The following is a 12,810-nucleotide window of genomic DNA, read 5'->3' as shown; positions in this document are numbered from 1 at the left end:
TTGTGAAGAAGTAAGCCCTTAAGTGCCTTTGCTAGCTAGTTAAGATCTCTTACCTTGGCTACTTTCCAGTTGTCAGACAGAGAACTTACAGAAATGCCCTCTAATCGATTCACCCTTCCATACAGTGTAACTTACAGTGACAGCATCGCCTATTTTCCTACTGCTCATTGCCATCCTTGTCACTATCATGCTGGTGTCATTTTTCTGTGTCCTTCTTGACAGTAACAAGTAAAAACTACCCTTAACTTGTCACTTTTTACAATATTTTCAAGATAATGACCTGCTCGATTATTTGCATGGCTCATCAGTTTTACTCAGCTGTACCCATACATAATGTAGTAGTAGCCTGACACTAAATTTGACTTACCACTCAAGAAACCTTTAGTGGATATAGCCATCTACCCTGTGTCCAGATACTAAGCAGTTTTGAAAAAGTTAGATATTTCATGAATATATAGAACACTTTTTGCAAACTCCTTAAGTTTTTCATATATTTCACATCCTTGGAATCATAAGTTAAAGGGGAAGTGCAATGCTATTTTTATATTTCAGGAATATATATATAATACATAAAGAATATAATATATAAAGAATTAACATTGATGAGTGCATTGCAAACCACAACAAAAGTAAAACGTACACAGTAACTTGTAAAATCTCCAATCTACATGACAAAATAGACGATATTTCCAGGTGCAATACACTGTGATTCAGAACAAGACACCAGAACACACAGTGACATGCCTTATTACATTGTAAACAAGCAAGCTTGTGAAAACATCTATTTAAATCCAATAGAATTATTGCTCTTGATGGTTTTGCAGAAAAAATACTACTTACTTGTTAATTCTGTACATTTCCACTGTGAAATGTTCGCTGCACAACCTGTACCTATTTGCTCGTGCATTGCATTTCATTAGTCATTTCTGTGACTTGTGAGCAGGAAGAGCCACTTCACAAGAGACCAGCAGTTTGCAACAACAATGGTGATCATACAGTACTTTCACAAAGTTAATGACACTACGTTTAATTTGAAATTTGTAATTTTATTTATACTGTCAATTAATTTATTTTCTTACTGCGATTTAATAACTGGCCTGAGACATTGGGACTGCAGTTCCCCTTTAATGTGATAGTACAAACCATGAGCAAATAAATGTTTCCTGTAATTTTTGATTAGTGAGTAAATATTCACTCTGGGTCTTCTCACAACATATCAATGGGGTTTAAGTAGGAACTTAGTCTAGGTCATTGTAAAATGTGGAATTGCTTCTACAGCCACTTTTGTAAACCTGCTTGTATATTTAGGATCATTGATTTGCTGCAAGAACCACTTTCTGTTCAGCTTCAGGACACATATAGATAGCCTGACATTCTCTTCTAGAAACTTTTGATACAATTCAGAATGTGTCAATGATGGCAAACCGTCCAGGTCCTAAGGTGGCAAAGCAGATGCAAACCATCATGTTCTCAACACCACGCAGACGGGAGACGGGATGAGGTTCTTCTCTTTAATGGCAGCGTTTGATTTTTGCCAACCACACTATTTCTCATTGAGGCCAAAGAGATTTTTGACTCCGACTTGTCTGTCTTAAGAGCATTGCTCCAGAAGACCTAGGGATTGTCTACAGTATGTGTTCTTTGGCGAACTTTAAACAGACAACAAATTTTTGTTTTGGAAAACAGTGGTTTTCACATTGTTATCCTTCCATGCACACCAGTCATAATTGAGTCACTAACAGCCACATCAACCAAGGCAAGGGTGGCTTCAATTACTTGGATGTTATTCTACTTCTTTGATGATTGTCCGGTTTGTTCTTGAAGATATTTGGTAGAATGACCACTACTAGGTAGAGAGACCATAGTTTTGAACTGTCTGACAGTGGATTGGTGGAACCCAAATCCTTAGAAATGGTCTTATAACTCTTCCCAGACTGATGAGATTTCCTTAGATTATGGTATGATTTGTTACCACACACCTGTATGGTGAAGACTCACAATGTTTTGAACCTTTATATATTGAAGTGTGAGGCATTCCAAACTCCCTGACATTTACCTAATTATTTCAACACCTGATTCTAATTATTCTCTTAATGGAGCTAATGAAAACTAGGAGACATGTAACCGGTTACTATAAACCCTATTGGATATTTACATGAAGAATTATCTTGAGTCAAGAAGGCCATCATAGTAAAACTACGAAATTATCACACCTAACCTTTGGGTTCACAAACTTGTTTTTTGCACTGTATATGTGGCTGTCAAATTTTTATAATTCCATGTATATATGGTATCACTGATCACTGTTAATTTTTGTACAGTATATTCTGTGACATATATGGCACAAGTAATGATTACCACTTTTTCTGCTTTAGAGAAACCATTCAAACAATGGAGTTTCATCTAGACACACCTTGAAGACTAAGTAATTGAGATGGTATGACACCAAGTGGGAAATATGAGACTAAATCACATCACCTCTGGGTACCACTGAAGCCATGGCTCTGTAATCCACAGACATGAAACAGATTTTCAGATCTTGGGTTATATAGATCCCAAGGTGTCAGAACACTGGGATTTGACTATAAATTGCAGGCTGGACATTGGGAAATTGGTATGAACGAATTGTTTGTAACTTCAAACATTAATATGGTGTCTTGCTTCTGACTTTGAAGAAGAGGTCAGCACAGACTGTTAACCTAATTGACCTCTGGGCTCAGCAGAAAATTTTCTATCTCCTCAAGTCACAAGCCCCCCCCATTGCCTTGCCCTGAACAGGTTTAAATTTAGAAAGTAGAGTGTCAATCTAAGTGTCTGCTGTGAAGATCTTATTCCCTGTTCTTTGAAAATGAGGTTAGTCTTTAAGCCTTATAGCTCACCAGCTTTATAACAATGTGACAACTTGTCAAGTTTTAAAAAGAACAGAAGAACACAAGCATCTGTCACACAAGAAATAGTTTCTCATTAAATGAAAATGTGTACTTTAAAAAAACGATCCATTCTGCTCTTGATCTTTTTTTCTACACAGCCTTTCTTTCACATTGAGAATTCTCTTCGAAATGGCCTTGCCAAAACTATTCGATTGTGTTTGTAACTGGCAAAAGTAACAAATGCTTAGAAGGACAATTGCATATTGTCTCAAACAATACAAATAACGGTCTTTAGAGAAAGATTAAAACAAGGAGTGACCCTAACTATTCATTCACATCCATTCAGTCACATGTAGGCCAACTACATGCGAGGAAAAAATTTGAACTCCCAATTCAAAGTCCTTTGATTTTCATTGCATCTGAGTTCTCAAATATTTAATCTACTCATATAACACTAATATTTATTTAGGGCAGGTCGGTGGCAGTTAGCACTGAACCTCTGGGTTCAATTCCTGGGGTGCAATCTGAATGCAAGTTATATTCACTCCTCTTTTCTCGTGATTTTCTGCTGAGTGCTCCGATTTCCTTACACAGTCCAAATACTGGTATGTTAAATGGCTTCTGGGAAAATTGGTCCTGGTGTGAGTCTGTCCATGTTTCTGTTTGTGTGCCCTACCATGGACTGGTGTGGATAGTTCGTATTTGACAAATTAACTTTTTAGGACTAGAAATGCAGTTTTGCAAGTTATTTCTTCTCAGGCATTATACGTTATATACTTGTTTCTTGGATGAATAGCATCCATAACCCTTCAAAACGACTAAGATGAGCAGGGCAGTCAAGTACATTAAATGAAATGGAAAAACAATGGAAGTTGTGAGCCTTGAAAATGTGTCCCCTCTATTACTTGGAATGCAGCCATCCCTACCTTGAATCATAATTTCTGACCTCATAATTGTGTTTAGCCACAATAACATAATATTGTATAGGTTTGTCTAATATTGATAATGTTGGGTTTCTTTGTTCTAACATTTCTTGGGTTAGAACAAGACTGTCAGTAAGAGGTACTGTAACAGAAAGCTTTGGCTACATACCTACAACTTTAAAGATTAAATCACAGTACTGGGAGAAAAGTCCAAATGAAAATCCAGGTATTGAACATTTTTTAAATTAATCTTCCAGCTCTGCAGATTCTCAAAGATTAAAATGCAAGTTTGCTCACAAAAGGTACTCTCATAAGTTCACGGCTTCTGTCCTGCAATATTTGGTTAGCAGCACTGCCCTGCATATTAATATCCAAAAAGAGCAAGGAAGAGCAAACTTGGAATAAAGAAATGCCAACACTTTGTGAACATGCTGAATAATTTAAAATCAACATCCTAGGAATAAGAAGTAGAGAGGAAAACTAATGAGACACTTCCAAAACTTTGAGACAAAGCAAGCCACATTCTGCTTTAGTAATATTATCCTGACAGGTTAGGGGGAAAGGCAGGTCAATCTGGGAATCAAACTTTGTCAAACTCCCTTAGCACTGTTCTGTCTGGAAAATATTCTGCATATTTTTCAAGGATTCAGAGCACATGCTCTATGTAGTAAAATGCAGCAATTTAAAAACTTGTCAAATATTATAAAGTGAATACCTGTCTGTGATGCCTTTCATTGCACTTGGATAATGACCATTGGTATTTAAAGCTATTGCCACTGCCCACCATACTGCCGTCTCACACCTGGATAAGAAAGGAACATACTGTATGTGAGAATGCTGTTTACTGATTACAGCTCAGCATTCAATACCATAGTGCCCTCAAAGCTTGTCATCAAGCTCCAGGACCTGGGACTGAACACCTCCCTCTGTAACTCGATCCTGGACTTCTTGACAGAACGTCCGCAGGTGGTGAGGGTGGGCACCAACATATCCTCTACCTGAACTCTAAACACTGGAGCCCCCCAAGGCTGTTAGCTTAGCCATGTCCTCTACTACTTATTTACTCATGATTGTGTCGCCAGGCATAACTCAAACTCCATCATTAAGTTTGCGGACTGATCACAGATGGTGAAGAGTCTGCGTACAGGGAGGAGGTTGAAACCCTGGCAGCATGGTGCCAGGAGAACAACCTCTCTCTGAACATCAGCAAGACTAAGGAGATGAATGTGAACTATAGAAAACACCAGGGAGGAGATCACACACCTATCTACATCAGTGGGACTGCAGTGGAGAGGGTCAGCAGTTTTAAGTTCCTGCTAGTTAACATCTCAGAGGACTTAACCTGGACCCACCACACCAACACCGTGGTCAAAACAGCACGGCAGCACCTATTCTTTCTCCGTAGGCTAAAAAGGTTTGGCATACCATAACATATCCAGGCCAACTTCTACAGGTGCACTATTGAGAGCATCCTGACTGGTTGCATCACTGCCTGGTATGGGAGCTGCTCTGCCCAGGATCGCAAAGTATTGCAGAGGGTGGTGAAGTCAGCGCAGCTCATTACCGGCTGTGAGCTACCAAACATCCAGGATATCTACTCAGCTAGATGTCTGAAGAAGGCCAGGTCCATTCTCAAGGACCCCAGTCATCCCAGTCACTAACTGTTTTCCCTCCTACCCTCCAGTAAACGGTACCAAAGCATTCGGTCCAAGTCCAACAGACTACGGAACAGCTTCTACCTCCAGGCACTAAGACTGCTAAATAGCCAACCTGCAGCTCCTTTAGCAAATCACCTGTAATGGCTACATGGACACACAGTTTCCACTGTATTCAGCATAACCGCACTACTTGTATACTGTTTATTGCATACACCATGGACACATAGCAGCTCTACTAATACTGAGTTTTATTCCATTTCTATTACATCTATTATTATGTAACCTATTTTCATAACCTCAATTTTGTGATTTTTGTGTTTTTGTGATTCTTGTGATTTCTGTGATTCTTGTGAGCTCGCAGAAAAGACATTTCATTGCCAGCAACTACTGCTGAAAGCTGAATTGTTGTGCATTTGATAAATAAACTTTGATTTGATTTGATTTGATTTAAAGAAGTACAGCTGTACAGTGGGTCTAAATGGAGCACTTGAATGAATGGCTTAATAGTATCAGCAGGGGTAAACCTGACCAACACCATTACAAACAGAAAACGATTTTTTTATTTTTACTTTTAAACGAATTGGCAAGGGTAGCATGCTGGCGGTGGTTAGCATTCCGGCCTCGCAGAGATGGGGCTCTGGGTTCATTTCCGGACATAGGGTGCTTTTTATGTGGAGTATCTATGCTTTCCCCATGTTTGTGTGGGTCTCCTTCTGGTGCTCCGGTTTCCTCCCACAGCCCAAAGACACACCGGTCGATTAATTGACTTGTGGGGGAAACTGGCCCTGGTGTCAGTGTGTGCGTGTTCAGTGTGTGCTCTGCGATGGACTGTCGTCCCATCCAGGGTGTATCTTGCCCTGCACTTGTTGCTTGCTGTGATAAGCTCCAGCTCCCCTGCAATCCTTAATTGGAAGAAGCAGTTAGACAAAGATTGGATGGGTGAATTGGCAATTGCATACTTTCTAACCTTCATATTACAATGAATGTAATACAAGAATGACTGCAGAAGGATCCCCAGCCTTGCCAAAAAAGAAAATGAATCCCTGATAAAATCAAACCTTTCAAAGACCGCAAGCCGACTGATATATAATTTCAAATGGTCACCTCCTGGTTGCTGTGACTTTGCCAGAGGCATCTACACTACTGAAAGCTACAATCAAGGTCCGGTGTTAAAACATGCGATTAGCAGCTGAATTGTATTCCAAGCAAAAGAAAATAAAAAGGCAGATTTGCAAACGTAATGCTAGGGATAAAAAACATTTAGAACTTCCTGTCACACACACACATTCACACTTCATTTTTAGCTTTTTTTATGAATGCATTATTAGACTGTCATTTGTGCATTAATGCAGACAATTATCAAGCACAGCCATTACTTAAAGGTCAACTGGGTTATCAAGTAATTTATTGGCTAATTGTCCATTAAGTTACTTGACATGAGAGGGAACAACCAGCTCTGTCTGTGATAACAGACATTGATGTGATTAGCTATAGAAAAGCAGGACGTTAGGGAAGCTAATTGCTAGAAGCACAAATGTAAAAGGTTTTCATACAGATTATCGTGTCCATTAGTATATTGTACATGACATCATTACATGAACAAAGCTAAGGGTGTTATGCTACAAAAAATGTGCAGGAATTACAGACAATTTATAGTGCTTGTTGAATGGAATATCCCTTACAGAATATAGGAAAATAATATTAAGACATCTTTCAAGATTTATACAACTAACATGTCAGGCATGAAAAGATGTACAAGTGTCCTGTTGCAGTTTATGAATTGAATACAATTTACAATTGCTTCTGGGCTTTTCTTTCTAACTGGATGACTTTCTTAAGAAAGAAATACACAGTGTGGTATAGCTCTGAGGGGAAAAATCACTTTTAAAATTTATTTTATTTGCACTATAATAATTTATACAATTTGTTTTCCCATTAACACGGTTTTTGCTTGCCCTTGTGGGCAAAAGAAAGTCACTAGCCACATTCCTTCAGATAACAAAAAATTGCAGGGACATTTAATGGAAACAGACACTTTTTACAGAATTTATGAGCCTCAGTGGGACGAGTAACCTTCTCTTTTTAATACAATGTTTTTCCTCTCTCATTCTGATACGAAAAACATGGAGCCAATCTGGGTCAGCCACATGGGACAAGCCAGGAAGACCTACAAGCCAAGCTGACTTTTGCGGACCAGATAATAGAGCAGGAGAATAAAGAAGGTGCTGTTAAGCTATACTTGTAAAGTATTAAATAGCACTGGTTCCGTTAATCCCTTTCGCTTTTGTGATTCCTGAGAGCGGAGTGTGGGATTCTAGGGAATTAGTGTTGTGCTTTCAAGGCACTAGATATGGCCTGAATATGGAATTGACTCTGAGGTCTGCTGTAACTCTATCAAGACAGCTGTTTTAACAACCTCTTTTATTCAAGAAGACTTATAGAGACTACGGGTTACCTGCGTATCAATTACTGATGATAAAAAGTAATTTTAAATATTACCTTATTTTTACATTTCATCCAAAGCACAGAATACATGTTAAATATTGCACAATATACAATAAGACAAGGTCACTGTTATCATTAACAAGACATCTAGTCCATCCTTAAGCTTATCCCTCTGCCTTCCTTCCAGTGAATATGCTTGGAGGCACATTCTCTCCCATTCACATTATATAAAGAACATTCACACATCAAAGAGCAGTGACCAGTGACAAAAGGGCAGTATAAGGGGCAGGAAGGACTGAACAGCCAGTCCTATGATTCTGTTTCCTTTCCCACAATTCAGTTTATAGGCATGATTATTAAAGCCCCAAAACCAAGGATAGTATTGCTGAATACTCAGCATAGCTATCGGACTACCTATAAACATATTTATCCATATTGTACGAGTGTAATGTGAATAAAAACAACTATTATGTACTTAGAGCTCTTTACCAGCTTTTCCCGATAATGAGCAGGATGGTACAGAGAAAAACAATCTCATCTTTAAAAAAAAACAACTGCCATTGTTTTACGATAATCTGCCTTGACAGATATAAAGGTTTGATTTCTGCTAGTTTGGTTATTTCCCCAAAAGAAAAAAACAAGATTACCATCTGAGAAAACAAGACACGTTTACCAGATTTATCACCAGAGCTTATAATAGTATCATGAATAGCAGCCTATCATACTAGCTAATTTCAAATGACATCTGCTATGGAGTGTCACCTACTATAAAATGATTGTAGATAATAGGACAAATTCAAGTTTCAACTATTTGATGTGGATTTATGTGCTTTATTTTCCTTGCATGAACATTAAAATTATGTTGAGATACGAAAGAAACATTCTAATTCCCAGCTCACCTTGATGCGAGGCATGGTCACAGTTGGAGCCCTTGCCTTAGCAACAAAACTGTGTGATGATCCACGTTCCACCAGATGTCTTGTGTAGGGCATAAACTCTTTTCCTTTGGGGCCAAACACAAAGTCTTCCCTGAGTGCATCTACCAGCATAATGACCACTCTCTTAAACAGAGGAGGGGGAGTCCTGCTGGAGTTAGCTGCATGCCCTGCAAATAAAGACACATCATCACAAATTATGACGCAGCAGACAAATACTGAAATAAAGAAAACAGACACAATCGGATTTAATAAATTTGAAAAACAGTCTATTGACAGCTGCATTAACAACAGAGGGTTCATTACATACATTTGTATGTCCATCTGATACAATTAAATAATTAAATGAAAACAGTTAATACGTGCTGCAGACTACTAATAATGTAACTGTTCAAGTCATGGAAAGCTAAAATAATGATTCTTGCACATCCTGGAGGCAGAAAATTAATATAACTGACATTATACTGCACAGTACATTCGATCCTGAAACATTTTGATCTAAGCATCAAAAATGCATCATTACTGCAAAAGTGACAGTCTACAGGTGTGGTACAACTGAAACAATAATCGTCTAATCATGCCATACTGCTTATTAGAGCATTTCCCAGACAATATTCTCAAATAAGGCAAGCATGATCCAGCAAAGGAATTCTTAAGTCAGCTGCTGTCTAGAAGATGTCAGCCTGACCAACATAATATAGAATACAATTTCGACCACATGATGACCATCACTGATTATCTCAAGATTAACTGTAATTCCTGAAAAGCCATCCAGTTTCTCTGCCTGAATAAACTGCAGTACGTTTACAGAGGATTAAGGTCCAGATGTGTAACAAATCACTATATATATGGGACAGGAGCTCCACAGACTGTATAATATTGACTCTAAAAAGAAAACTCATTATTGAAGAAAGCTGTGTGATGATCTGGGTTCCCCCAGATGTGGACCAGATTACGCATTACAATTTTCAATCAGGCCCTATCTCTCTGTTTGCGTCCTCAAACCTCAAAACTCCTTAATACTAACTGCCACTCTCCATTTTCTCCATTATAACTCATGTACACGTTTGTGGCCAAAATATGGAAATGCCAGTATATGAGACAATGCGAGACAAAAGTTTAAGAAAGGTCTTTCACGCACAAACTAAGCATATAATATCCCAGCATGCTTGGTTTATGGTGGATTAAAACTAAGATTTTTTTCAAGGAATGGGAAAAACAGAAGAAGGCGAAGGATAAGATGGTTGGGGAAAAAAAGGCTGCAATTATATTGTGTGTCACAAGGCTTGAGATGGGAAGTTACATATGAAATATGATGAGATGTGAAGGAACTAAAGTAAGAGCATGAGGAGAGAGAGAAGGGAATAGAAATTAAAACTGAGAGGAGAGTGCTCCCATTTCTTTTTTTAAGACGTCGGTAGGAAAAAGTGGTAAGTTGAAAGGTCTTTACAGAAAAGATGGGGGTGAAGTAAACATGAGGGAAGAAATGTTATGGACAGCTGAAGACTTTTAAAAAGACATGCATAGAGTTAAAAATTCAGATCAGATTCAGATGGAAAACATGTTGAGGGATGTGACGACAAGGGTAAAAGGGGATGAGAATCTTTAAAAAAAATGCATGGAGGGCTGGCTATACAATGGGACTGCAAGCATGTTTTTGGTGATTGGAGTCAGAATCTGTAAGAATACACTGTGGTGTCTGACAAGGCTGTCCTTTGAATAAAACCCCACACTGGCTTGAATAGAACAGCTACTACAAAGCTTGAGATAGGAAAAAAGGAATAAAAGGGCTGGAAGTGTCTGGATATGGATGAGAAATGGGGAAAATGTATTGTACAGGGATGACACGAAGTTGTTGACTTAACTAGACACATTTTGAAGAGATTATCTTCCGAACTGTATTTGAATTGGATCGGTTTTAGAATTATACATCCAGCAGTCCGTTTTTTTTAATCTCTTTAACCAAATGGGAACTAAAATCCAACCTGGCAAGCAACAGGCACAAGACGGGATACACCCTGGTACAGATGCCTGTCCATCACAGGGCAGACAGACACATGCACACCGGGGCCACTTTTCCCAGAAGCCAATGAACCTACTGGTACCAAGCCTACTCATATTCAGTAATTAACCACACTAACCAGAATGGCTAACAGCACTAACGAATGAGAGCAGTTCTGCTCACCCGCGCAGCTGTAGGGGTGCCGAGTGAGATCATGACCCCCCCAAAAAAAGGCTCTATATCTCGGGAGTGAAACCAGCTTGGATGCTACTTTGAATGGCACTTAATGGATCACTAATGAATAAGACAGGCTGGGTTCCCCTGCGCTGTTGTAGGAGTGCTGAGAGACATTACACCACCAAAAAAATAAGATGCTATATCTCGGGAACAAAAGCAGAACAAACACTGCTTTCAACTACACAGACAGCACTAACGAGGGGTGCTTCCTTCATGGAGCTCTTAAGACTTTCTGCAACTTGTTGGGAGGGGAAGCCTCAGCTATACTACTTGAGTCACAGCAAAAAAATGTTGGGAAAATATTCTTTATTGTGTTGATTATGATGGTTCCTCCTTCTCTAGTCTTACTCTGCTTATTCAAAGGATTGCACTACACTGTATTGTTCAACCTCACTTTGGATGATATTCTTGTATTTAATCTTGACCTGCTGCCAGGTCCTCCCACTGTTGTCCAGCTACTGTAAATGCACAAATTACTGCGGCATAAAACAATATTGTTCAATGGCATAAAGAGGAGTTCCACATCAATGTCATAATAATGTAAATTAGTGAGAATACATGCTTGCTGGCTCAAGTTTTGTCTTATCTTGAGATATTTCTTTGGATTTCACAATTAACTTCAAATATTCAATTTATCGGCGATTCTTTGCCAGATTCTCTGAATTGAAGCGGCTACATAATACCTCGTAGCTATACAGACTTTGTCCTCAGAGTGTTCCCACAAAGAGACGTAATTCATCGTCACTGGATTAGGACTCCTACTTTTCCGCCGTGTTTTTTTTTATCGCGGGTGAAGGATTCGATGCTCGACTCCCATGCCTACTGAAGTGCGGCGTGAATGAGCAATTAATCGGATCATTTAAACCCGTTTCGAAACGCAAAACCGGAGTAATACTGAAGTCAATTATCGGGTTAATTCAATCTGAGTAATTTGAGAAAATCCTGAATTAGTCAAACCTGAAACAGCACCCAGGATCATAATACAATAGGGAAACAATCTTTTTGCCATAATATGTATTGTAGACAATAATACATACATTACAACAATAACATTAAGGTAACAAGGAAACATCATCGGTAATTTAACGCTTAGGTGTGTCACCTAAGAATGTGTACTCCAAAAACATTAAGATGATTAACCTAGTCATTTAAAGCATTCCAATGCTACTCACCTTCTAAAGGTTCGAGTGGGAGATCTGACACTTTGCTCTTTGAAGAAAAAGACGACTTAACAGGAACTGGGAAAAAACCTCGTAAGAAAAGAACGATTCCAAATACTTCGATTACCAGACAGAGAGAAGCAAAAATAGACGAACGGATTTTCATTTTAAAGGTTTAAAAGAACGAGCTAAACAAGCCAAATAATAGTCAAAATAATACTAAGTTACTAAAAAATAAATATTAAGCGCAAACCCGTTGCATCTTCATTTTAATTGGCTTTCTTTTAAAACTAAAAATAATCTGACGCGTTTTTCCCATGCATAGCTTTTATTTTTCAGAATTTAGGACAGATAAGTACTTTGCAAAATGCGTATTTTAAAGCGTTATCCACATAAGGCTCAGTAAACAAAAAAATAACTATTAGCAAGAAAAAATCAATCTTCTTATCTTATTTTTTACTCGATATTCAATTTAGCACAACTTAAAATCCTCTTTAAAAATTATTTTCTCAGTTTGAATTGGAATTGTTTCCATTTTGTGCAGCCCAAACTTCCGCGTTATTTGTAACTACGGATGGTC

General features: G+C 38.4%; 1 protein-coding gene across 1 annotated transcript in view; it reads right to left on the bottom strand.

The window, feature by feature from the left end:
* The window catches only part of pigg (phosphatidylinositol glycan anchor biosynthesis class G (EMM blood group)), a 137,168-nt gene extending 124,358 nt beyond the window's left edge, over positions 1 to 12,810 (bottom strand). The window contains exons 1-2 of the mRNA XM_088911559.1: positions 12,243 to 12,810; positions 8,796 to 9,001 (exon numbers count right to left, since the gene is read on the bottom strand). Coding sequence (XP_088767685.1) covers positions 8,796 to 9,001; positions 12,243 to 12,396 — 360 coding nt within the window. The 5' untranslated portion in view covers positions 12,397 to 12,810. The remainder of the gene's footprint in view (positions 1 to 8,795; positions 9,002 to 12,242) is intronic.

The sequence above is a fragment of the Atractosteus spatula genome, chromosome 1, assembly GCF_055471065.1.
Source record: "Atractosteus spatula isolate fAtrSpa1 chromosome 1, fAtrSpa1.hap1, whole genome shotgun sequence".
NCBI classification, from domain to species: Eukaryota; Metazoa; Chordata; class Actinopteri; order Semionotiformes; family Lepisosteidae; genus Atractosteus; species Atractosteus spatula.
This window is presented reverse-complemented; position numbering and strand designations above follow the sequence as displayed.